The sequence below is a fragment of the Taudactylus pleione genome, unplaced genomic scaffold (genome assembly GCF_031769625.1).
Source record: "Taudactylus pleione unplaced genomic scaffold, aTauple2 ptg000707l, whole genome shotgun sequence".
NCBI lineage: Eukaryota > Metazoa > Chordata > Amphibia > Anura > Myobatrachidae > Taudactylus > Taudactylus pleione.
In genome coordinates this window covers 16,587,435-16,613,063 of record NW_028285109.1, presented here as the reverse complement: position 1 = coordinate 16,613,063, position 25,629 = coordinate 16,587,435, and the positions used below count along the sequence as shown (strand labels likewise).

Sequence of the window (25,629 nt, the reverse complement as noted above, 5' to 3'; positions counted from 1 at the left end):
AATGAACCACACCTCTTTTATCACCCAGCTATATATAGCCTCACACACCTGTGCTACTATACAGCTGGAGATGGATACATAAATATCATTTCTATCAACATTACCCAATTACTGGCTCCTGTCCCTCCTACTGTGTTATCGCTGCAAGAACCACTTTTTTATATATATATTTATCATAGTTTTTTTACGGATTGTGAAATTAACCTCTTTAATATGTATAGCCATTGAATATTTAAATGAGAACTACCAGGTAGGAAAATACTTTCATAATGAAACCCCTTCAAGCATGAATTTCTAACCCCTCTCCACCCACACTTATTGTACTACTGTCATTTGCTGGTTGTGTATTACAGAGCTGGCAGAGCCCCATCAAAGATGGCTGCTTGTAGCAAACCCAAGGGCTAGGGGGAGGGGCCATTTTAGAACCATATTTTGCCACTTGGCAGGGCAACTTTTTTTTTTTTTTTTAAATACAAAAAAAAGATTGAGAAATATTACTATTTTACATGTGTAATCCTTCAGTTTTCCAAAACTGGTCCCACACTACAATTTGGTTATTTTGCTGTCCAATCAAAATCAGTTTACAATTTACTTGTCATGTGTAAGTACATGGTCATAGATCTGGTTGTTCAGTGGCTGGGCTGAATGACCGATTTACCCCATTTGTAAACCAGCTGTACACAAAACTCTTTCTATGCCACTTTTAAAGACTTTACAAAAAGACTGGGGCATAAAAATATGTTTGCATGAATATTATGTATGCCTGTATGAACACACACATTAGTTTTCAATTATACCACTAGTGGTGAAATTATATTCCAAGCACCCACCAGGCTTTAAAAAAAAAATAGAACTAGAAGAGCCAACATACTATTCAGGCAATGTGATCATACACTAGTGATTCAATAACATGCTTAGTAGCGAGGTAACATACTATTAATCTATATTACAAGATGCTCTACGGGCAACAAGATGCTCTATGGGATGCTCAATTTCAGACCATATACCAAGATGAAATATGTAATAAAGCAGTTTATTACACCCAGGATATGTAACATACCCAGTTCACCCGTTTTGCTTGAGAAATACACATTCGCTATTAGGCACCAATAAAACTTACAAACTCTCTAATACATTATAAATACATCTGCATAGGCACATGACTGAGTAATGGTTAGCATTACTGCCTCACAGCACTGAGGTCCTGGGTTCAATTTCCACTACGGCACTGTGTGGAGTTTGTATATTCTCCCTGCGTTTGCGAGGTTTTCCTCCCACACACCAAAAATGTACTGGTAGGTTAATTGGCTCCTAACAAAATTAACCCTAGTGTGTATGTGTGTGAGCATGAGGTAGGGAAAAGGGTGTAAGCTCCACTGGGGCAGGGACTGATGTGAATGGACAAATATTCTCTGTAAAGCGCTGCAGAATATGTGCGCGCTATATAAGTAAATATAGGTTCATCCATTTTCTGAACAACTCACCCAATATACTCTCCGAAAACTAGCTTAGTACTCACTCTGCATAAGCCCCAAAGCTCCTCATGCCCATAAAACCCACACATCTTGCACTGTGCTGCAAAATATATTGCTGCAATACAAATTTACATATGAGATATTATTTCTGACCATCCCCAATGTGTAGTATGTCACATCATCAATAACTAACCAGTGCCCCTTATATTTAAGTCACCCAACATGACAACTATTTAATAATAGATAAGTTACCGATCTCGCTGTCAGGGTACTCAGCGCTGTCCGCAAACCAGCTGCTCTGTAGAACAGGCCTGGTGTGAATAACTGCAGCCCAATAGGTGAATACTACAATAGGGCTGCAGTTCTTTAATTCCACTCTAGTAAGCTGAATTGCCACATCCTAATGCTGGCCTTAAGGGCAGCTATTTACTCCATTACTAGCTGCTCATTATATGGCAGCTATAAAAATGTTCCAGTTCCCTACAATCAGTCCCTATTACTACAGTGCTGAAAAGAAGGTTACTGCTCTATAACCAGGCTGTAGGAGTGAATCGTTATGAAGAACTAAAGGGGTGAGTAAGCAGTTGCTCTAAAGAACAGGATAGATGGGCTGTATATTGAAGTGAATACAGAAGCAGGGATGTCAGCAATTTCCAGCCTAGATACCTGTATCTACCTGTGTTATACAGTACATAGTACAGTGCTGCATAGGTCTTATGTCTATATTAGGGTTGGATTACTGTCATAGTTTAGCTGCCCTCTAGACTCAGCGCCTGGAAACACTGTAACCCTTTCACAGCCTCTTTACCGTGTGACTGGGAAACTATTTAGCAGATGTGTAGAACAGTTGTGAAATAATGTATTTATCCTGCAGTCATTCTCCTCACTAGAGTGGGGCTGATTGCTGCATGGCTGGATGTTATGTGTTGGTAACTAGCTACCCATCCAACATTAGCCAGAGGGCAAGGACCATTTCCCACATAGAAGAATGGGTCTGCAACCATGTAAGTGGCTGTATGGAGGAGGGCCTGATAGCTGGGGTTCTGAGCTCACCTTTCTCTGCTGCTTTTCCCAGGCTGGATCCAAGAGGAGGTCCCTGTCCCAGTCCTCCTCCGGCTGCATGTAGTCATTCTGAGAGTCATAGTGATCCATCCCTGGCGGCTGCTGCTGCTGATCTCTCCCGGTTCCTGTACTGCTAGAGGTTCCCCTCCTCCTCCCCACACAGTCACGGCGGCGGCAGCGGAAAGTGCAGCCAGCGCTACAATGTAACCAAGTGAGAGATCACAGTAACTGCCCGGGAGCGGGGAGGGAGAGACGGCGGGGCCCAGCCCAGCCCACCTATAGCAGTAACCCGATTGGTTACTAGCCCTGCCCGAGGCTGGCAGTTCTGCTACTGGTGATAGGACCCTTCAATCACCGCCAGCTCCTGTATATACATTATATGCTGGATCCTAATCCTTCCAGTCATCATAGGAATAAGAGATTTGTATTTTGTAGAAATGGAAATTACATTGTTCGCATATTTTCAACTTTCAAAGTTGAAGCCAGTGTTTTGCTATTCTGAACACACAAACTTACGATTTGACTTCCAGGTGCCTGACAGATGGAGAGCCAGCATGCTTCAAATTGTAGTTCCACAATCACTAGAGAATCCCAGGTTACATAAACAATCAACATCTGATGATATATATATATATATATATATATATATATAAATTAGTTTGTTCATATGGCTATGTTTGTCATGTGTACACGTGACTGCTGTTTCAATAGTGTAGATGTTGTTATATACAGTCAGGTGCATAAATATTGGGACATTGACAGAATTTTCATATTTTGGCCTCTATTCACCACCACAATGGCTTTGAAATGAAACAAACAAGATGTGCTTTAACTGTAGACTTTCAGATTTAATTTGAGGGTAATTACATCCAAATCAGGTGAACGGTGTAGGAATTACAACGGTTTCTATATGTGCCTCCCACTTTTTAAGGGGCCAAAAGTAATGGGACAAACTAAACAATCCTAAATCTAACTTTCACTTTTTAATACAAGGTTTAGTACATAGGGGGAGACGTACTAAGCTCTGGAAAATGATAAATTGTAAAGTATCAAACTACCAGCCACCCAGCTCCTGGGCGTATCTTCCTATTGGCCCTCAGGGGCACCGCCATCCGACATCATTAACAAATGATCACCATTAGTAAATAATCTGTGGTCTCCTTCTATCTCTTCTGCTCTTATCAGTGTCCTCCATTGTTTATGAATGTGTATCAGGCTTCTTATATGTCCCTTTATATCAGAAACATTTAAAATTAGAGAGATTCAATTTTTTTTTTTCTAATATATCTCTTCTCCTACAATACCCACCACATACTAATCACCACTCACTAATTCCCATATGTCAACCTTGCAGGAAAAAAGTGTAAGCACCACATCAACCACAATGCTCTATTCGCAAGATAATTTGCATATATGGGTAAGATAATTTGCATACATGCAAATTATCTTGCCCACAATGCACCTTGTTTGTTATTGATGCCCTCTTTTCCTGTGTTGTTAACATATAGAAATTAATAAACAGTGCTTGCATGTAGTAGGTGTTATAACTGAAAAAATATAAAAATATATATATATTAAAAAAAGTATATATATATATATATATATATATATATATTGTCTCCCTATTTCTACAGGTGTGTAAGTTGAACTACCCCCAGTGTAAGTACTAATTTATTTATCTTTTCCGCAGTATGGGGAATTGACTATGATCTTTATAGATTGTGCATACTCAGGTGTCAGGTTTAAGATATAATTCTTATGGGCTGTTTTTATTATTGAGTGTGAGACAGCAATGAACCCATGTGGGTGGTTTTATCAGTGAATTATATGGCAGAGTTAAAAAAGCATATTGCAGTGTACAGTCCAATTTGAATATATGTAAATTATTTTACCCATAATGCATGTTTGTTTTTGATGTTATATTTTCAAGCTTTTGCTGTGTATTTTGGCATTAGTAAATAGTGGTTTGCAATAGAGTAAGTTCTGTAAAAGATATATATATTAAAAAGAGAAAAAAAAATATTCTCCTATTTGTACAGGTGTCTGAATTAAACTACCCCCAGTGTGTGTTATTTTATTAAGTACAAGCAGTCATTGGAGGGGGGCGCCAGTCCCTTAGTTTGCCAGGGGCGTTTGGACCCCAAGATACACCCCTGCTGAGTTTGAAAAAATGACAGGAGCTGATTTGTTGACAGCTTATCACTCTCCAATTTATCACTTTCCAGAGCTTAGTACATCTGCCCCATATACCCCAAAGTGCTCATGTGCTATGGTGGATTCAGCGATACCACATTACCAACTTAATCTACAATACTGCAATCGACCGCCCTGTAGTATACGCATTAATGTTGTAGAACAAGGCACCACTAAAGCATCCATCAAGACCCCTAACTGAAAAACAGCCTTTGTTGTAAAATCTGAATAAAAAAAGTCCCATCTTTATCCCCTACTACCACAGCATTTATTGTTATGGTGGATTAAATAGGAGAAGATGCTGACTTTCTGTACTCCATCCTCAGTCTACTCTATTCTGCCCCAGCCTACTCCATTATGCCCCAGTGTACTCTACTCAGTCCCAGTCTGCCACACTCTACTCTATTATGCCCCATTCTACTCAGGCCCAGTCTACCCTATTCTGCCCCAGTCTACTCTATTATGCCCCAGTGTACTCTACTCAAGCCCAGTCTGCCCTATTATGCCCCAGTCTACTATACTCAGGCTTAGTCTACCCTATTCTACCCCAGTCTAACATATGATGCCCCAGTCTACTCTTCTCTGCCCCGGCCTACTCTATTATGCCCCACTCTACCCTATTCTGCCCAAGTCAACTCTAATCTGCCCCAAACTACTCTTCTCTGCCCCGGCCTACTCTATTATGCCCCACTCTACCCTATTCTGCCCAAGACAACTCTAATCTGCCCCAAACTACTCTTCTCTGCCACTGTCTACTCTATTCTGCCCCAGTCTACTCTTATATGCCCCAGATTACTATAATCTGCCCCAATCTAATCCTCTCTTCCCCAGTCTACTATAGTCTACCTATTTTACCCTACTTTGCACCAGTTTACTGTAATCTGCTCTAGTCTACACTACTCTGCCCCAGGATAATCTATTCTATCCCAGTCTATTGTACTGTTCCCCAGCATAATCTATTATGCCCCAGTCTACTGTGCTCTGCCCCAGTCTTCTCTATTCTTCCCCAACATAATCTATTATGCCACAGTCTACTGTACTCTGCCCCAACATAATCTATTCTGCCCCAGTCTACTCTACTATGACCCAGTCTACTGTGGTTTAGCGGCGGAAATAGTCACCTTTTCGCCAAGGTGCATTCTAGTGCTGCTGACTGATAAACCACAGGGAATAATCAGAGAAGGTCCACCCTATTCACCAGTTTACACATGAGCAAATAGTCTTTTTTTTTTTTTCTAAAGTTGTTTTTATTGAAGCATCATATAAGTATTACAAAAATAATACAGCATTGACACAAAATCAATACAGTGAAAATACATCGGTCATAAAGAAAAGAAAAAGAACACAAATTCACACTGATATAATCAAATAATGAACAAAAATAAAGCAAAGTCTCCCCCCCCAGCCACCCACAGGGAAAACCCCACACCCACCACTCTTGAACAACATTTGAATCATGATCAATGGGCGGATTGTTATCCATTATGCGTAATAGATACCAAGAGGTATTACGGAGACAATGATGAATTTGTTGTCCAATTTCTCTAGATAGTGTAGCAATATAGCTTTCCCACATATTGAAAAAATGCTCTACTTTGTGCTCCTTGTCCAGAACTACCACTATCAGATCCATGCGGAACAAGTACAAAAGCTTGGATCTAAACAGGGACAATATTGGAGGAGATGTGGAAATCCACTCCTGCAAAATTGCCTTACGGCCAGCCGCACTAATAGCTAGGAGCAATCGCCTTCCTCCTTTACTAATCCTAGTGGTGGTTGGCAAGATTCCCAGCACCACCTATTCTGCAGTAAAAGGCATATAGTTAAGTAAATTGTCTTCAACATATCTCTTGACCTGAAACCAGAACCGTCTAACTAGTGGGCAGAGCCAAAAACAATTGAACAAATCAGCATTATCCTCTCCACACGTATAACATGAGTGAGAAGAGGAGCATCCCATAAGGAAGCTCCTGTGTGGAGATAAATACGCTTGGTGAAAGATATTTAGAAACATTTCGGTATACATGGCCAATGGTAATGCCTTACGGGAAACCGCAAACGCAGCTATCAAGTCATCCACCTTAAGCGAGGGGAATTGTGGAAGCCACTGTGCCATCCCTGTAGTATAAATGGAGTAGTCTAGGTCTTCCCGAAAAAAGACATAGTAATGGGAGATAGCCTTTTTTAGAACAGGAGTAAGTGACAGTATCGAGTCTAAGGGATTGTTCCAGTCCTTGGCTGAGAAAAGCCTGACCACTTTTGAATATAATGCTTGGCCTGAAGAAAAGCCAGGGGATGGCCAGTTAACGTAGCATACTTCTCCAAAGCGTCTGTATATGATAGTATTTGCTTTGTATCTTTATCAATTAAACAGCCTATACTAGTAATGCCCCCAACCCGCCATAGAGTAAATGGGTACCCAGCCAGACCTTCTTGGAAGTCGGGATTATTCAGGAATGGAAGAAAAAGAGATTTGTAAGAATTCAAACCAGCATGGTGCCGGATTAAATGCCATAATCTCCTAGTATTCCACAATAAGGGGTTGTCTTTAAAATTTTGGGGCACCTCTTGGTCGTGGAGATGTAGGAAAGCAAGCAAACTCCCATCCGTCAGAAAACCTCTTTCAATGGAGGTATTTGCGTAAATATCACTGTCATGGATCCAATCAGATAGGTATCTCAACATAGCTGCCCAGTTATACCTCCGTATGTTTGGGAAACCTATCCCACCATTTGCCTTGGTTTGCTGCAGTCGTACTAAGCTAATTTTTGGTCTCTTTCTACGCCAGATGAACCTCCTAAACATTGCGTTCCAACTTTGCAAGTCTTTGACTGTAATAAACAAGGGAAGAGCTTAAATGAGGTACATGAGTCTCGGAAAGGAAACTATTTTAACTAGACTAGATCGTCCCAAATATGACAAGGGAATATCTCGCCTAACCTCCAGCTCATCCGAAATCACCTTCATAATATAAGTATAAAGAATATAAATTACCCAGGCAGCGAGGCATTTATATAATATACAAAATAATGGGCTTATGGCTAGGTTGAACAAAAGGGGCGAAAGGGGACAGCCCTGCCTGGTTCCTCTGAACATTTCTAAAGGGGCCCCACGATGACCATTGATAAGTAAAGTAGTCATTGGAGACGTATAAAGATATCGTATAATATTGGTAAATACAGAACCAAACTCCTGTGTATGAGATATAGCAAATAGGTGTGGCCATAGAACGGTGTTGAACGCCCTCGTTGTGTCCAGCCTTAATATCATATTCTGGGTATTAGCCACAACCGAAGAGGCAGTCACTGCCGCTGTAGCCGTCCGTATTGCCCTCACAGAATTACGACCCCGCACAAATCCCAATTGATGCGAGGTAAGCAACTCTGGCAGCATCACCTGCAAGCGATCTGCCATAATTTTAGCAAGTAGTTTGGCATCAGTATTTAGCAGACTTATGGACCTATATGATTCTAAGAGAGCATGGTCCCTGTGGGGTTTAGGAAGCAAAATAGTGGTTGTATGTGTAAAATGTGGGAAAGGAGAGTAATTTTTTAATAGGTCATTAAATAAACCGACTAGAGCAGGTGCCATTTGATGCTGCAGGAGTTTATAATATTCAGTAGATAGGCCACAGGTTCTCAAACTCGGTCCTTAGGACCCCAAACAGTGCATGTTTTCCAGGTCTCCTCACAGAATCGCAAGTGAAATAATTAGCTCCACCTGTGAATCTTTTAAAATGTGTCAGTGACTAATGACTACATCTGTGCAGCTGATGGGTGACCTGCAAAACATGACCTGTGTGGGGTCCTGAGGACCGAGTTTGAGAACCACTGAGATAGGCCATCGGGGCCAGGGGACTTACCCAGATGTAACTTGGAAACAGCCGACAACACCTCATCTATGGTGCAAATAGTCTTTTTTAATAGGCAATCCATAGCTACTCCGCAGGCCAATCCTGACACTGATGTTCTTGCAGCATCTGTCCATATCACAGTATATCCAATGCTAGTAGTTGTGTATAGTTAGGTGTTTATTCATTGTGATTTAGTTTTCTTATTAGTATTGCTTTTATACATCTGTCAATGAGAACCTACAGTATAGTGGTCGTCAATACTGTGGTCATTCCCAGCATCATAAATATATTATTTTCACCCATAAGTAAGAATGAAACAGAGTTCAGTAAAATTGCACCAATCCCCGGTCAAGAATTGGTCATACCAACTGGAAACCAGTGCTCTATTGGTTTAATTTTTTTTTCTCTTATAGGTCTGTAAAACAATTTGATGTGAGTGTAGCTGCAACCAACTGGAATTCACTCAAGGTGACCTTTATTTAGTCAACATATTAAAAGCCAATGGAGCAGTAAGCAGTGCAGACGTGCAGGCTCATCACTACAGATCTCCATGGTCCAAACTTCCAATGCATCTCATATTCTAGTATTAGAAAATGTACCATGAATTCTTAAGCTGGCAAGAATGCAGTAGAAAAGTTCCTTTACCTGCAGCAGAAGTACAGCTACATATAACAGAAGTTGTTTCACTGAAAAAAAAAAAAAATGACAGCATCACTGATTGGAAAATTAAATTCATTTGTGATGTTTGAAGAGGATTGACTTTCACCTTGTATGGTCTCTTCGATGTTACCTACTGTAGGTGTTCAAGTTTCCCATTTAAGAGGATTCTGATCAGGGTAGGGCTAGTGCACAAGAGGACAGGGGAAATACCTCGTAGGCCTGAGCAGGGTCGCTAAGAGCAAGCCCTGGCCTAACTGAGGAAAGTGTGGCCATGCCGCCGTAAGAAAAGTTGTTGCGGTGCTGCATGCTGGGGAGGGGGGCACTGTGAGCCCAAGAGCCCAGCGCAAATCCGGGGGGGGGGCGCAATCAGGATGATCGCTCCCCCCCCCCCGCAGCAGCAAGCAGTGTCCCTTTGTAGCCTCGCACACAGCAGCGTGTGCAGGGCTACTCAGCTGATAGGGAGGAGCGGCGTCGGGCCCGGGCCTGCTGGAGGGGGTCTGGGCCCGACGCCACTCCACCCTCCCCAATATCACTACCGGGTAGTTAGTACTTGCCCCCCCCCTTGCGGCACCCCTGGGCATGAGGACCCCTCCTTTTCCCTTATGGGTTCCAGACCGTGGGCTCTTCATACCCCAGTCCCAAGGTGATTCTGTTTAAATAAGTGACCCAGGTACCAATGACGTGTGGTGTGGTTAATGGCTGGTATCAGAGCCAGATATACAGATACGTATATGAACCCGAGGGCTCATGTGTGCATTATACAAAGGTACAGCTGTATATAGTACTGTAAATTTGTCGAGTTTTGATCATGGATTTGCAGAAAAGGTAGACAGAGGAGGCAGTGCCTCACCTGCAATACACTTTTTACTCCAGATTTTCCACTCTAAAAATTATTAAATAATACAAACAAGATATTTATAATATTTTCTTTCAATTTTTCCTGTAATTTTTATAGTCAAAACTTTGGAGTATACCCAAGTATGACAGGAAAGGTTCTCTTATGGGTATGTTCCTCATTGGAAAGATGGGAAGGACCCACTTACATGTGCGCCTCAGTACAAGAAAGTCAGTGTTGTGAATTGTATGATATGTTGAACCACTGCTATGGGGACCTGTTTAAGACATAGGAGACTGGCAGATGCTGAAGATATTCTATCAGGTGTGTCAAAGTCCATGCAGAATGTGGAAATATTATCAACAGTATTATAAAGAATATAGTCATTATTTTCTCACAATGGAGAATCCCACCCTTGGTTGATGAGGGAGGCTACTTTTGTCAGTCCAGAGGTGAAAATTCTTAGTTGAAACTCAAATTGTGCTGAACACTAATTCAGGAAGCCTTCTGGGTATGTGGTTTTGCATAGTGAGGTAGTGGTGGGTTATGAAGGTTAGACATGTACTGTACAGGAGTATGCATCACAGGTGCAGGAGCTGGAGTATTACTTGCTTTAGAGAAGCCTGAACGTCAATCAGGTGCTATAGATTCTGCTGTTCTACACACTCAGATAACAGTTTATGACCCACATGTTAGTCCTTCTAGATGGCTACTGACAGAATGGAAAATGGAAGACTTAGGCCAAGGTTAATTTTTAACTTAATACACAGATAACAAAGCCAATGGTCCAGGTTACTAGCAAGCAAACATTGTCAAAACAAGATGGGTCAGTACATATAATGCTTTCATAAATTGGTCAACACTGTTCTACTCTAGCCATATGTTAAGTTATAATGACAGAGAAAAGAATAGGACTGATTCATGTGGCTCAATGAGAATATCCATTTATGACAACCCTCTATCCCCCAGCTCAGTGGTACCAAAACTAGGTGCCGTGGCACCCAGAGGAGTGGTGGGGCACTTGCAGAGGTGCCACGAGTAGGTGGTCCAGGACCAAATCAAATTAATTATGGTCAATGTGATAAGCAAAAACAAAGCTGGTGGATGACAACCATCAAATATGTAGATACATGTCCACCACCATATAACTAAGGATGACAGATAAGCACGATTTTCTTAATGTAATATTTTCTTCTGAATTTTTGGCCTACAGATGTCATTAAAAAAACGCTGACACTCAAGGGGGCCATGATTCACGAAAGTTTGTGAATCACTGCTCCAGGCAGTTTTTAGCCAATAAATGTTTTGTCAACTAGACCTAGTTTACTGAACTCATATCCCAATCTGATGTGTGGAACAGTGTTAAAAAGTTCATCAAATCAAAATACATGCTCCATCTTAACAGAACAAAGGGCATGTTCTCAGTGAATTGTCATCAGGGATTAACCAGATTCAGGGTTAATCAGATTCCTGACTGACTGACTGACTGATCAACGGCCAGCTCAAACCCCTGGACCTAGAAACATGAAAATCGGGGAGTACATTCTTTCATGACATAGGTGCCCACTAAGAAGGTATTTATCGAAATTCGACTCCTAAGGGGGTGAAAAAGGCTAAAATGTTTCCTGCCTCTGTGCAATGTTCGGCCTGACTGTTTCATCGTGACTGTAGCACAATTCATATTCCAACACCAACTGTCATCCCAAGTGCTGCCAAATATCACTGGCAGTTGATGTTGCTCCCCTATTGGAATAGTGAGGAAGGGAATGTGTTACTGCAGAGGTGAGAGGAAAATGTGTTACTACACAGTTGAGGAAGGGGAATGTCAAATGTGTTACTATGGGATGAAGGAAGGAAATGTGTTACAACACGGGTGAGGGAGGGGAATGTGTTACTACAGAGATGAGAGGGCAATAAGTTATTACAGAGGTGAGGGAGGGGAATAAGTTACTACAGGTGTGAGTGGGTAATGTGTTATTACAGGTGTGAGGGAGGGATTGTATTTCTACACAGGTGAGGAAGGGGAATGTCAAATGTGTTACAACACAGGCAAGGGAGGGGAAGGTGTTACTACAGAGGTGAGGGAGTGGAATGTGTTTGTACACAGGTGAGGGAAGGTAATGTCTTGCTATATCAGTGATGCATTATTATAGAGGTGAAGTATTCATTTGTTATTGGAGTGTTGAGATGGAAATGGAAACAGTAAATATCTAAGGTCTACCGGGTTTATCTGCTAGATATATAAAATCAAATGTTCTGACTGACTGACTCACTGGGGGCGATTTAATTGTTGAGTGGGCAGTGATAATTAATGAGCATCCAGTTTTGCAATTCAATTGTTCTGGAAGCCCATTAATTATCACTCTGTTCACACCCTATTAGACCGGGTTTATCCGTGTAAAATGACTAAACCCATCTAAAGTCCTGGTTAGGGTGCCCTAACTATCTCCTGAGGGTGCGAGCAGAAATGCCTGCGGCTATCGAGCTCAGTTGGAGCAACAATTGAATTGCTCTGTCTCGCAGCTTAAAAAAAATAGCCGATCAGAAAACAATTCAATCTCCCTCACTGATTCACTGATTCATCAACTCCCAGCCCAAACCCTGGACCTAGAAACATGACGATCAAGGAGTAATATGCCTTCCATGACGTAGGTACGCACTAAGAAGGGATTTTTCTAAATTCAACTCCTAAGAGAGCTGCCAAACATAACTGCCAGTTGGTGTGGCTCACCTGTTTGAATAGTGAGGGAAGGGAATGTGTTAGTACACAGTTATGGGAAGGGAATGTGTTAGTACACAGGTATTGGGAGAGGAATGTGTTAGCACAGTGGGAGGGAAGGAATGTGTTACTACAACGGTGAGAGAAAAGTGTGTTACAACAGCAGTGATAGGAAAATGTATTACTACACAGGTGAGGTTAGGGAAATGTCAAATGTGTTACTACAGGGTGATGGAAGTGAATGTGTTACAAAATGGGTGAGGAAGGAGAATGTGATACTAAGGGGGTGAGCATGGGTAATGTGCTACTACAGAGGTGAGCTAGGGTAATTTGTTACTACAGATGTGAGGGAGGGATTGTATTTCTAAACAGGTTAGGGGGGGGAATGTCGAATGTGTTACACAAGCGAGGGAGGGAAATATGTTACTACAGAGGTGAGCGAGGATAATGTGTTACTACAGAGGTGAGGGAGTGGAAAGTGTTAGTACACAAGAGAGGGAGGGTAATGTCTTACTATAGGAGTGAGGGAGGGGATGGCAGTGAGGGAGGGGATGGACTATAAAACTACAGCGGTGAAGGATTAATGTGTTACTGGAGTGGTGAGATGGAAATGGAAACAGTAAATATCTAAGGTCTACACAGGTGAAAATGGGTACATCAGCCAGTATATATAGGTGTTACTCTTTTACTCAATCAACAAAATATAACATCATTATATAAAAAAAACACAGGTTCATTAGAAATTCTGCATCGATATAATATAGCATTAAGAATACAAAAAATATATAGTTAAGTCAACAGTCTCTTAACTTTCCAATAATAAGCATTGATGGAACCAGCAAACTGCATATATATGTAAATATATCTCCGTTTGCATCAGTTTGCAATCATCAATAAAATGTAATACTCCAGTATGATCTTGTTCACTAAATAATAATAGCTCTTCGCTGTGATATTTTGTAACTTTCTTAAATATCTCCACACCTTATGTTACACGGTGCGATTTGTCATGAAATATAAAGCAATCCCTTATACAACTGACTTCATTACTCCCCGCCACAGGGAATTATGCTGATGTTCTGGCTGTCACTCATCAAGCGCAAACTGTTGCAGTAGTGTTCCATAGAGACAATTAGAAAATGCAAGTGCTATTTTCACTGTAATGGGGAAAGTCTTAACTTCAAAGTCCTTTTCCCCATATTAATCAGAATAGAGTAGCCAGCATATGATCCCAGTATCCGTAATTGTACAAAGTTCCGAAACCGATGCGTTTCTCTAGACAGCATCCACGTTCATCAGAGGAATGATGAAGTTACTATATATTGTCTTCATTCTCAATGCTATTTGATATCCATTTTGGATTTCTAATGACATTGGGTGTTTATATTTTATTTTATATTGATTTTGTCATAACATGTTGATTGAGTAATACACTTTTCACATCACAAATGAACGGTCGCACCCTGGATTTGTACACGCATCCATCCCGGGTGCGACCCACCTGAGACTCCTTTCAGACTCGCTGCTGAGCCGGTGCTTGGAGATGAGAACATCTCCAAGCGCCAGCTATTCCTATGCAGTGAAATGGACCCGGGTCGCCTCGACCAGGGTTTCCCGTTCACACTGCACCGCAAGCTGGGTTGAACTTGTGTTCAGCCCTGCTCGCTACCCGAGTTGAAATGCTGGGTCGCTCGACACGGGATATTTCAAGTGGGCCCTTTCACACTGCACAGTAACCTAGGTTGCTGCCTGTTCATGTGCAATAACCTGGGTTATTTGATTGCAGTGTGAAAGGGGTATAAAAGAATATAGAATTTTTCTATTGCTGTTGTATAATTTGATTCACAGCACCTACTGTAGGTACACTCTAGCACTACTGTATACTGATCATCAAAGTGCTGTGTCTCCATGCAGTGTGACTAAGGGTGTGGAGGGGAAGGGGTACAGACCAATCAGCTTCTGTCATTTTACAGGCTATATTTGAAAAATGACAGTTAGGAGCTGAATGGTTGGTACTTTATCGCTCTCCACTTTATCTCTCTCCAAACTTTGCTACATCTTTCCCTAAGGCCTCCATTAATCAATATGCTGTGTTATGAATGATTTAAAAAAATAAAAATAAATCAGTTATCGCTGCAGTTTGTTGATGGATCTGCGCACGTGTGACCCAGCTTTACTGGTTCACACATATGCAGTGGAACTGGAAGTCCTGACTTAGAAAATAAAATTAAATTACTTTAAAAAAAAGTTTGGATAAAAAAAATGTACTTATTTCAAATTTTTTATTATTATTATTAATAAAGATTTTTTTTTTTTTTCATTTAATATGCTCTGGTGTGCAGCCTGAGATAGTGAAAGGAGGACTGTGGTGGGACTTCTAGCATTCAATGGGGAAACCCAGCTAAAAAATTTCACTAGCAGAGAAAGGGATTTTCGCCCTTTTATAAATCGACCCATATATGTTACAGCCATACTTGACTACTCTGCCGAAATTTCCTGGAGACTCCTGAAGAAGTGTAGGAGTGCCAGCCCATGGCATGTCTGCGTCTTGCTACAGCACTTTTTTATACCTGGCCCATACCTGATTGCTGATCCATAGGAAAAGCGTAAAACCCCCAAACCAGTCACATACTTCCTAGTCCACCAATAGCACTCACAACCTTAAATTTAAAAATTATTGAAAACAATGTACCTATAGCAATGAAGCAAGTCTGACTCATGATCCCAATTGAAATTAAATGAACTTTTTGCCATGAAGACCTTAACACGTCAATGTGAGCCTGTACCACAGTAGTCTGCATCCCACCTATGCTCCAATCCTTTAGCATAATGATGTGCGGCATTTGATAATTTAATTATCTATTCTTATGGTGGGTACACACGGTCAGATCAGACAATGATCAGATATTGTTGTCTGATTGTTCTACATGTGCTGGATGATCGTTATCGAACATCTAGCACATGCACCAACTACTATAACGACCCTTAATCAACGATCGAGGGTCCCTATAGTAACCAGGCTAACCTAGTCGATATCGACCAGGTTGGCCTGCATGCACGGGTGATGGTCGATACCGTCCATCTGTGCCCGCGCATCAACCATCGTTTGGTCGTTTGAAAGTGCCAGAAACTGGTCGATTTGAACGATAACGATATGATCGATATAGTTATCGTTCAAATCAACCAGAAAATCTTATCGTGTGTATGCACCATAACACATCATAATCCAATCTGGTAGTTTCTGGAATGCATAATATATCCGTATGCATGTTGGAGATATGACTGAGCAGGAAGGATGTCTGAGCTCACATAAAATAAAGCTTACAAGTAAAAGTCTTCTCAAAGCAGCCTCCCGGAAAGGGAAGTTGGGAATACATTTGGCTGCAAAAAATGGAAAAGTATATTTTCATCACCAGCTGCTTTTGGTGCAGATTTTTTTAATAAACAATATAATAAAATAGTCGTACTGAGTTTTCAGGTGATGCCTCGGGGGTGTGGGGTTTTAGGAATCAATTGTGGGATGAATATTGTGGGTTTCTTCATACTTTATAGATGATATTGTAAAATAGACAAGTAGGTTTGCCAGCATCTCTGTCTTTTCACATGCTTTACTGCTGAATCTGATGGAATAGGTGAGGCTGTGTGTTTCTGGAATACCTCATCTAGCGAGTATTAATGTCACAATACTTTCATATGAGCTGTGAGGGCCACTAATGATTTGTACATATAAAAGGGGATGCGGCCAATACCCGAACCTCAGGGATTCTGGCGGACAGAATGCAGACGCTGGAATCCCGACAATAGGCAGAATACAGGTGCTAGCATGCAGACCGCTGGGATCCCGAAGGTAAGTACTGGGGGTTAGGAGGGGGGTTAAGGTTAGGCACTAGGGGGATGGTTAGGGTTAGACACTAAAGGGGGAGAGTTAGGGTGCGGGGAGGGGAGGTTAGGTTTAGGCACTAGGGGGGAGGTTAGGTTCAGGCACTGGGGAGGGAGAGGGGGTGGGTTAGGATACCTACCAACAGGTGTCGGTATCCTAACCCTGTTGGGATGCCGGCATCGGGATTCTGACCACTGGGATCCAGATAGTCGGCATCCCGTACCCATCCCATATAAAAGAACTTGCATATTTTCCTGTGCTCATAGATCCATGCACGTAACTTGACATTTTAGATTAGCTAAAACATGTACTTTTTGGAGCAAGTCAAGTGCTTTTAAATACTGACTAATTATACGACTCTCAAGAAGGACAATTTGCAAGCAGAGAGGGGCAAAAGCATTTAAGTTGAAAAGTGGAAGTTAGTACATATGGGAAAGCAAGACTCAGGCCTGTTGTCTGTCTTTTTTCCACCAAATTCAGAAAATATCTGTCTAAAATGGACTCCTATATCAGTGATTCGTTCCCATTGGCTACTGTAATCAGCCAATGAGAAATGAGCTGTACCCAGATAGGGAGCCTTGTGTCTTTCAGCTGAGTGCTGCTGTTTGACCCTCACCACATAGACCACCACCCAGTTCACAAAGCTTTTTTTGTTTGAGCTTTTATCAGAGAGCTGTCTCAATTACATAAGAACTTTTTGAAATCTGCATTTGATTTAGGATTAATTATTTAGAATGTTTGTATCTAGGTACTCTATAAAACTATGGTTAATGTCTGTTAACACATTTTTGGATGCTCATATTCATTCATGTCATTATAGCTTAAACTATGGATGGAAAAGGAAGCATCTCAAAAATATTGAAAGACTCCTTAGATTGGGTCTCACTTGCACTCAGTAGATCAGTGATTCCCAACCTCGGTCCTCAAGACACACTAACAGTCCTGGTTTTAGAGATATATATAAGATGTGCACAGATGGTTAAATCAAAATAACTGAGGTACTAATTAAGTCACTTGCGCTCAAGTATGGTTATCCCTAAAACCTGGACTGTTAGTGTGCCTTGAGGACCGTGGTTGGGAACCCCTGCAGTAGATCATTGAGAGGTATTTTTATATTCTTCCTCAGATAGAAAGGTGTTTATTTAATGCCTTGTCTCTCTTTTGTTTGATGATTTTAGAAACTAAATGTAAAAAAGGGATATTCAAATGCATCCTGGGGTCTTGTTACACTGTTAAACCTTTATATTTAAAATGTGTGATCTAATGCTTAACATAGCCAGGTCTCCTGGGTTCAGTAATATTGCTACTGGTTTTATGAGAGTACACATCTGTTTAACATTGAGTATTTCCTCACTCCATCACACCTCTCAATCTTGCGCTGGAAGAGGTATGTTTCTATCCATGACTTGAAAATGAGTGATAAGCTGGATACACAATATTGTGTATCCAGCTTATCACTCATTTTCAAAGTCATGATGATGATGTGCTGCTGTTGGAAGCGCCACTTGGATCGGCATGACATATTATGCATGCTAAGTACGGTGCTTATGCAACTAAGTACTGTGATGTATGGTTTAAAATGATGATGAGGGGTGTTAGACCTTTTCCCAGAATTGGTAGCTTTGATAAGGAGGTATTGAACAATGTCCGAGATAGTATCTGTATGGTGCATTCTCAAATGAAAAAGGAAAAATTTAACGAGTGTTTAAAGTTATGGCAGCATGAGGGGAATGCGTGGCTTAAAGGTGTGCACGTGACGCAAAGTAGCATCACGAGCACGTTACAGAGAGCGCACCTGCAGTGCTAAACTGTGGTGCATGCAAGAAATGGCACGCATGTGCAGCAAGGTAGCATTGCGGAAGGTATTGCCAGTGGTTCACGCGCACTACCATCGCCCTATGTGGATGGGGGTGCAGGTACAGTTGTTGAAAAAACCCATAAAAATGTAACAAGTAACTTGTACCCTCTCTTAAGTAAATCACAAAGAAAATGTTTATGATGCGGATGATGAGCCTATTGTTATGTCTGCCATTTCCCATGCTGTACACATGTTAGATGCTCCATCACAACAAGCACAAATGGTGGCCCCCATCTTCATCAGTGACAGTATGGGAAGTGTTAACATCCCCTGCACCCGTACATGAAGTTGTTAACCATATACGTAGCAGTAATAGACTGAATCCCCAGCCAGGTAACAAGGTCAAAAGTAGCAGTGCAGCCGGTCTGCATCCCATTAGGACAATAACTGTTCCAAATGGGAATGCGGATGCGAACGGTGTAGTGCCCACAAGGGAAGTAGCAATGCATTGTCCTTGGACAAGAGCTGAGCTAAATTCCATAATGAATGATTTCCCTGACCCTAAAAAGGAATTAGCCAAATGCCAAAGAGTTTGGGTAGTGCTCACGAGCCAACCAATAAAGATTGGCGAGTGGTGTTAAGGGCTTGTCTTCCACGCAATACCGACGTGAAAAGGTAACATTACCCGTATTATAACTCAATTGGGTGTATATTTTGCAGTAGTAGTTAACTGGAGCAAAATTTTCACCATAAAACAAAAAGAGTGAATCTGCAGAGGATTATTGTAACCGAGCTCTGCAGGCTATCACCCAGTACACTGGGTTAGAGGATATTAAAGATAGCACTCATCACAGGGGAATGATCATCACAGTACTTAAGGATGGTCTAAAAGAGAACCTAAAAACCCGAGATCAGACCTCACTGTCTGGCTGGAGGGGAGTCACTGTAGACAACCTCATAGAATCCGCTATTGAACATGATAACATTCTTAAAAAGAGAGAGACCCAGAGTGAGAAGCTAATGGCTATTAGTATTCAAGCTCTAGAAGGAATGACTGTGACATCACAGCCAACAGACACACCTGCACCTGTACAACTACACGTTCTCACCAATCTTGTACCACCACAAACACAGCCCTACCCCACTTATCACACACAGCCACAAAACCCATACTATCCACAACCACCATATTTCCCCCAAAATCCTTATCCACACCCACCATCTTTCCCTTCCGCTCAACCCACACAGCCATCCTTTCACCCACCCCACTCACGAAGGTGCCTTAACTGCAACCAAGTGGGACATGTAAGTAAGAACTGTAAGGTCAAGAGGGCAGGACCCCTTAACCAGGGAGTACCTGGATATCCCCATAAGGGATATACACAGAGTACAGGAACCCACAACAGTCATCAGCTCCAATTGTGGCCGTAAATGCTGTTTTGGAGAGTCAACGCTAGGGGTCAGGTCATACCTGTTGTCTACAGATAGTCAGGTTAACGGGAAGTACTAGGGAAGAACCGGTGATGATAGTTGATGTAGCTGATTCTAAATATCCTTTTCTTGTAGACACAGGGGCGACCAGGTCAGTGATAAAATCTCCCGCTAACTTACAGGTGACCAGCGAGACAGTACCAGCAATGGGTGTAATGGGTAAAGTGCAACATTATCCTTTAACAAGATCCACAGAGGTCACTATCGGGCCATTGCATACCAGGCATTCTTTCCTCCTGGCAGCAGCGGCTCCTACTAACCTACTGGAAGGGATTTGTTATGCAAGATGGGATGTGTTATATATTGCACCCCTGATGGTGTATTTCTAGATATCCCAGAGAGAGTTGCGCACGAGGTGAGGGATATGTTGGACACTCCCCAAAGGATAATGTATCACTCTACTGGTTCAGATAAAAATCCATCTCAGGTAGATCAAATGTTATACCAAATTCCAGATTCGCTTTGGACCAAGGATGGACAGGACACTGGATTAATGGCAAACGTAAGTCCCCTAAAGGTAAATCTAAAAAGTGGTAGGCAAGCTCCAAAAATTCCCCAGTACCCATTAAAACAGGAGGTAGAATTAGGGGTTTATCCCATAATTGAACGATTGTTACAGCAGGGAATTTTAGGGCCTGAATCAGAGCCGGACGCTCTGACCAGAGCGCTTGCATAGTGCGGCCTCCTGGCCGCTCGCATAGCTGTGGGTGACCACCCACCGCTTATGCGAGCGTCCATGATGATGGTCGCTATGGTCAAGACCATCGCGATCATCGAGCTTGTGACGAGACCCTTGCGGTAGGGTCTCATTGCCGCAAGCCCTGGAGTGATTTTGGCTCTATCAGAGCCAAAATCACTCCCACTGACATCACTAGTGATGTCAGTGGGGCCGGACCCAGACGGTAGGCGTTCCCATGGGAACGCCTTTATCTGGGCAGCCACGGCCCCGGCACGCCCACCAAAGGGGGCGTGCTGTCACTCAACATCAACAGCACACCCCCTTTGGTACGAGACCTGGAGCAACGGATTCCCCGTCGCTCGCTGGGTCTCGCACAAGCGCACGACAGAGCAGCCTCCGTCGTGCGCATGCACATTTGGGTACCATCGACCCGCTTGTGAGCATCCTGCGCTCGCGAGCGGGTCAGAATGAGACCCTTAGTTCATACAACAAGTGTAGCCAATAGTCCCATCTTTCCTGTAAGGAAGAGTGGTGGGAGGGGTTATAGGCTGGCACAAGACCTTAGAGGGGTTAATAAAGTGGTAGAGAGCCAATTTCCCGTAGTGCCAAATCCAGCTGTCATTCTCATGCAGATCCCACCAAATGCAACCCATTTCACTGTCATTGACCTCTGTTCTGCTTTCTTCTCTGTGCCTTTTCATCCTGACTGTCAGTACCTATTCGCTTTAACATAAAAGGGTGTACAATACACAGGGACACGATTGCCCCAGGGTTTCATAGACAGTATCTTCTCCCAGGCCTTACACGACTGTTTACAATCTTTTCAACCTGCCAATGGATCTGTTCTAATCCAATATGTGGACGATTTATTGTTATGTTCTGATTCATTTATGTCATGTTTAAATGATACTAAACTTTTATTGCTTCATCTCTCGCAAACAGGACACAAGGTTGCTAAGGACAAACTACAGCCATGCCAGTCCAGGGTTAAATACTTGGGACACTGCCTAACCCAGGGGTTACGACATCTCACAAATGACAGAATCCAGGCCATACAGAACATGACACTGCCGCAGAACCAACAGCAAATTCGTACCTTCTTGGGAATGTGTGGATACTGCAGAATGTGGATCCCAGGTTTTTCTATTTTTGCCTTGCCATTGCAGGACTTAGGCCCAGATTCAGAGCCAGACGCTCTGACAGAGCGCTCACTCTGAATCAGGGCTGGTCTTTTTTTTCTTTACGGCCATGATGATGGTCGCGATGTTCAAGACCATCGTGACCATCGGGCTTGCGACGAGACCCTTGTGGTAGGGACTCGTTGCTGCAAGCCCCAGAGAGATTTTGTCTCTAACAGAACTTCTCATGGGAACGCCTCCATCTGGGCAGCCCCCCCGGCCCGCCCACCAAAGGGGGCGTGCTGTCACTCAATATCGACAGCACACCCCCTTTGGTACGAGACCTGGAGTGACGGATTGACCGTCGCTATCCAGGTCTTGCGCACGCGCACGATGGAGCCAGCTCCATTGTGCGCATGCGCTCTGGGCCACCATCAACCCGGTTGCGAGCGCTCAGCACTTGTGACCGGATCTGAATCAGGCCCACAGTCTCTTCCTCAAAGCCTAATCGTGTCATACACATAGAGGAATCAGAGCAGGCTTTCCTTAATCTTAAGGATAGTGTCAAGAGCACCTGCATTGGGAATACCTGATTATGAAAAACCTTTTGATTTGTATTGTTCGGAAGCTGACGGTTGTGCAGCAGGTGTCCTCACACATGGTGATGCCAGTAGGCCCGTAGCATACTACAGTGCACAATTGGACACTGTGGCAAGATCACTCCCAACGTGTTTAAGAAGTGTAGCAGCAACTGCTCTATTGGTCAGTAAGAGTGAGGATGTGGTATTAGGCCATGATATGATTGTCTATACTCCCCATGTTGTATCTGCTTTGCTAAACTCTGCCCAAACCAGACATGTCTCCTCAGCTAGGTTCACAAAATGGGAACTGGCCTTAATAGCACCTGCAAACATCACCATCAAAAGGTGCAGTACGTTAAATCTAGTTACGTGTTTACCATATGTGCAACATGATGCACAAAGGGTGGAGAGAGGTGAGCCGCTGGCGACAGGTGAGTTCTGCAGGTATATTGATGCACATGATTGTATGGAATATATGATTCAAACCTTTACTGCAAGACCTGACATACGGGACATAACTTTAGAAAATGTAGATGTGACATTTTACATGGATGGGAGTTGTCATAGACAAACTGACACTGGAGAGTTATGTACAGGTTATGCTGTGGTAAATGACGAGGACGTTATAGAAGCCGAACCTGTAGGCTCACCACACTCGGTCCAAGTGGCGGAACTGGTGGCACTAAAGAGAGCGTGTGAATTAGCGGAAGGTAAATCTGCTAATATCTACACTGACTCTAGGTACGCCTTCGGGGTGGTACATGATTTCAGTGCCCTATGGCGTTTGAGAAAATTTATGACATCAGCAGGCACACCAATAGCACATTCCAGACATATAAAAGGACTACTAACAGCAATCCAATTGCCAAAGGCAGTGGCAGTAATAAAGTGTAAAGTCCATACATGTGAGAGTGATCCGGTGTCACTGGGCAACAACAGGGCAGACGAAGCTGCAAAATGGGCAGCAGGGTTAAAAATGAATGTACCAACTGAACAAATTATGACTTTTCAAACAATTGATATGCTGAAATTAATTGAGATGCAAAATTTGTGTTCCATACAGGAAAAGACAGTCTGGAAGTCCAAGGGATGTGGGCAAGAGTCCTCTGGACTCTGGAGAGACGGACAAGGAAAGCCAGTGGCTCCCAAGGCATACTACCCCAGCCTGGCTGAGGCAGTGCACGGTCTGACTCATTTGGGAAAGCAAGGTATGTGCAAATTGGTAAGAGCATACTGGTGTGCACCGGGTTTTTCTTCTCAAGCGGAAAAGAGAGCAATGTCTGTCTGACCTGCTTGAGGAAAAACATTGGGAAAATTATCCCTACTGAACCATCTCACATTCCTCCGACTGACGGACCTTTCCAGGTAATACAAATTGATTTCATCCAATAACCACCCTGCAGGAATCTCAAGTATGTATTAGTGTGCACTGATGTGTTTTCCAATTGGGTTGAGGCATACCCAGCTGCCACTAATACTGCTGCGTTTACTGCCAAGAAAATTGTTCAAGAGTTTGTATGCAGATACGGTATCCCTAAAATTATTGAGAGTGATAGGGGTACTCATTTCACAGGTGATGTTTTTCAAAATATGTGTAAACCGATGGGTATTAATAGTTGACTTCATACCCCCTACCGACCACAAGCCAGTGCCAAGGTGGAGAGAATGAACGGAACTATTAAAAACAAATTGAGTAAAATCATGTCGGAGACTGGACTAGGATGGCCAGAAGCATTACCGTTGGTCCTATATAGCATAAGGACCACTCCTAGACCCCCTCTAAATCTGTCCCCTTTGAAATACTGTTTGGTAGACAACCTCATTTGATTATAAGTCCACAGGAAGACTTGAAAGGTAACAACGAGGTAACTGTAGGGTATCTTATATCAATGAGTAAACAGTTAAAACTGCAACAGCAGAAACTGAAATTGTTGTCCCATGATATGCCTGAAATAAACTGTCATGATGTTGAACCTGGAGAATATTTTATGATCAGAAATTTCTTGCATTCAGGTTGTTTGATTGATCGGTGGGAAGGTCCGTATCAGGTGTTGCTGACGAGTACCACATCTTTGAAGGTGGCCGAGAGAAATACCTGGGTCCATTCCACTCACTGCAAGAAGGTCAACCAACCAGTGGAGAAACAAGGCGGAGACGAGGCAGATAACGTGGACCTGTCTATCGCGAGCTTGTTCCGGGAGAGTTAAAAGGTTGCAGTGAGATGTCTGAACTAAAGAAATTTGCAGGTCCTTGCTACGGCAATGGACTGGTCTGCTGGGTTCATTTTTGTATCCTCATCCAGAGTTTCCATCATCCTGGTTTGTTTGGGGATTTCTGGTTTCTGCGACGGGGGACTGATAGAGGAGATGGGAGCAAATGGTAGCATTGATGGAGTGGAGTCGAGAGGAGGAGTGCTATGCCAATCAGGGGAATGTTTGACCAATCTTAGTACAGTAATTGTTAAGAGATCTGCTATTTTGGATACTCGGAGACAGTGTGAAGGTCTATCGTCTGAGGATTATTGTATGTGCAAGTTCTGTGGGTCCGTAATTGATGAGAGATGCATCCAACGGTGTCAACCTAAGTATAATCAGTATTGGGTTGGTATCCTTTAGAGGATTATCACACCATGGTGGGCAAAATTTTTAACCAAGCCAACTGTTGGATGTGCTCTCACATGCCCCAAGGACAGCATAATGTAGGATTAGAGCCATTCCCATTAAATGTCTCTGAAATTATAGAATCACAAAGAGGGCATGCACTAGATGGAAAATGTCTTAATACCAAACCACCCCATTTTAAACTCCACCAGTACCAAGTAGATAAATCACCAACATCACCAACTCCAATGAACCAGGAAGTTGGGAGTTGACTGGGAATAATCAGATGAAGACCTTCTCACTAAGAGCTGATCGTGAGCCTATGAATTATGAACTGTTACGCACAATTAGGTTGAGTGGAAGACACTTCCAGTATAAATATACACTGAGTCCCACCAAATAAATGATTGCTAGGGTACCAGAAGGGTATTGTGCCAAGATATTACAACCCGAAACATGTATGAGTCAAATGGGACAACCTGAAGTAGGATCACTTGCCAGGGAAATGTGTACGACGATAATGATGTTTACTATTCCTTATTTCTCCCCGATGATGTATATTTTATATGTGTAAGGAAAGCGTATAAGTGGCTCTCCCCGAGTTCCGAAGGTTTGTGTTACCTGGGAAGAGTAGTCCCAGAGGTTATGACCCTTACACATGGTGAAATGCTTGGTATTCATAAAG

General features: G+C 42.7%; 1 protein-coding gene across 3 annotated transcripts in view; it reads right to left on the bottom strand.

Moving 5' to 3' along the window:
• The window catches only part of ACTN1 (actinin alpha 1), a 139,114-nt gene extending 136,316 nt beyond the window's left edge, over nucleotides 1-2,798 (bottom strand). For 2 of the 3 annotated variants that reach the window (XM_088456527.1, XM_088456530.1), the window contains exon 1: nucleotides 2,529-2,798. In XM_088456527.1, coding sequence (XP_088312653.1) covers nucleotides 2,529-2,627 — 99 coding nt within the window. In that variant the 5' untranslated portion in view covers nucleotides 2,628-2,798. The remainder of the gene's footprint in view (nucleotides 1-2,528) is intronic. The other variant, XM_088456528.1, reaches the window with a different exon arrangement.
• Nucleotides 2,799-25,629: the final 22,831 nt, after the last annotated feature.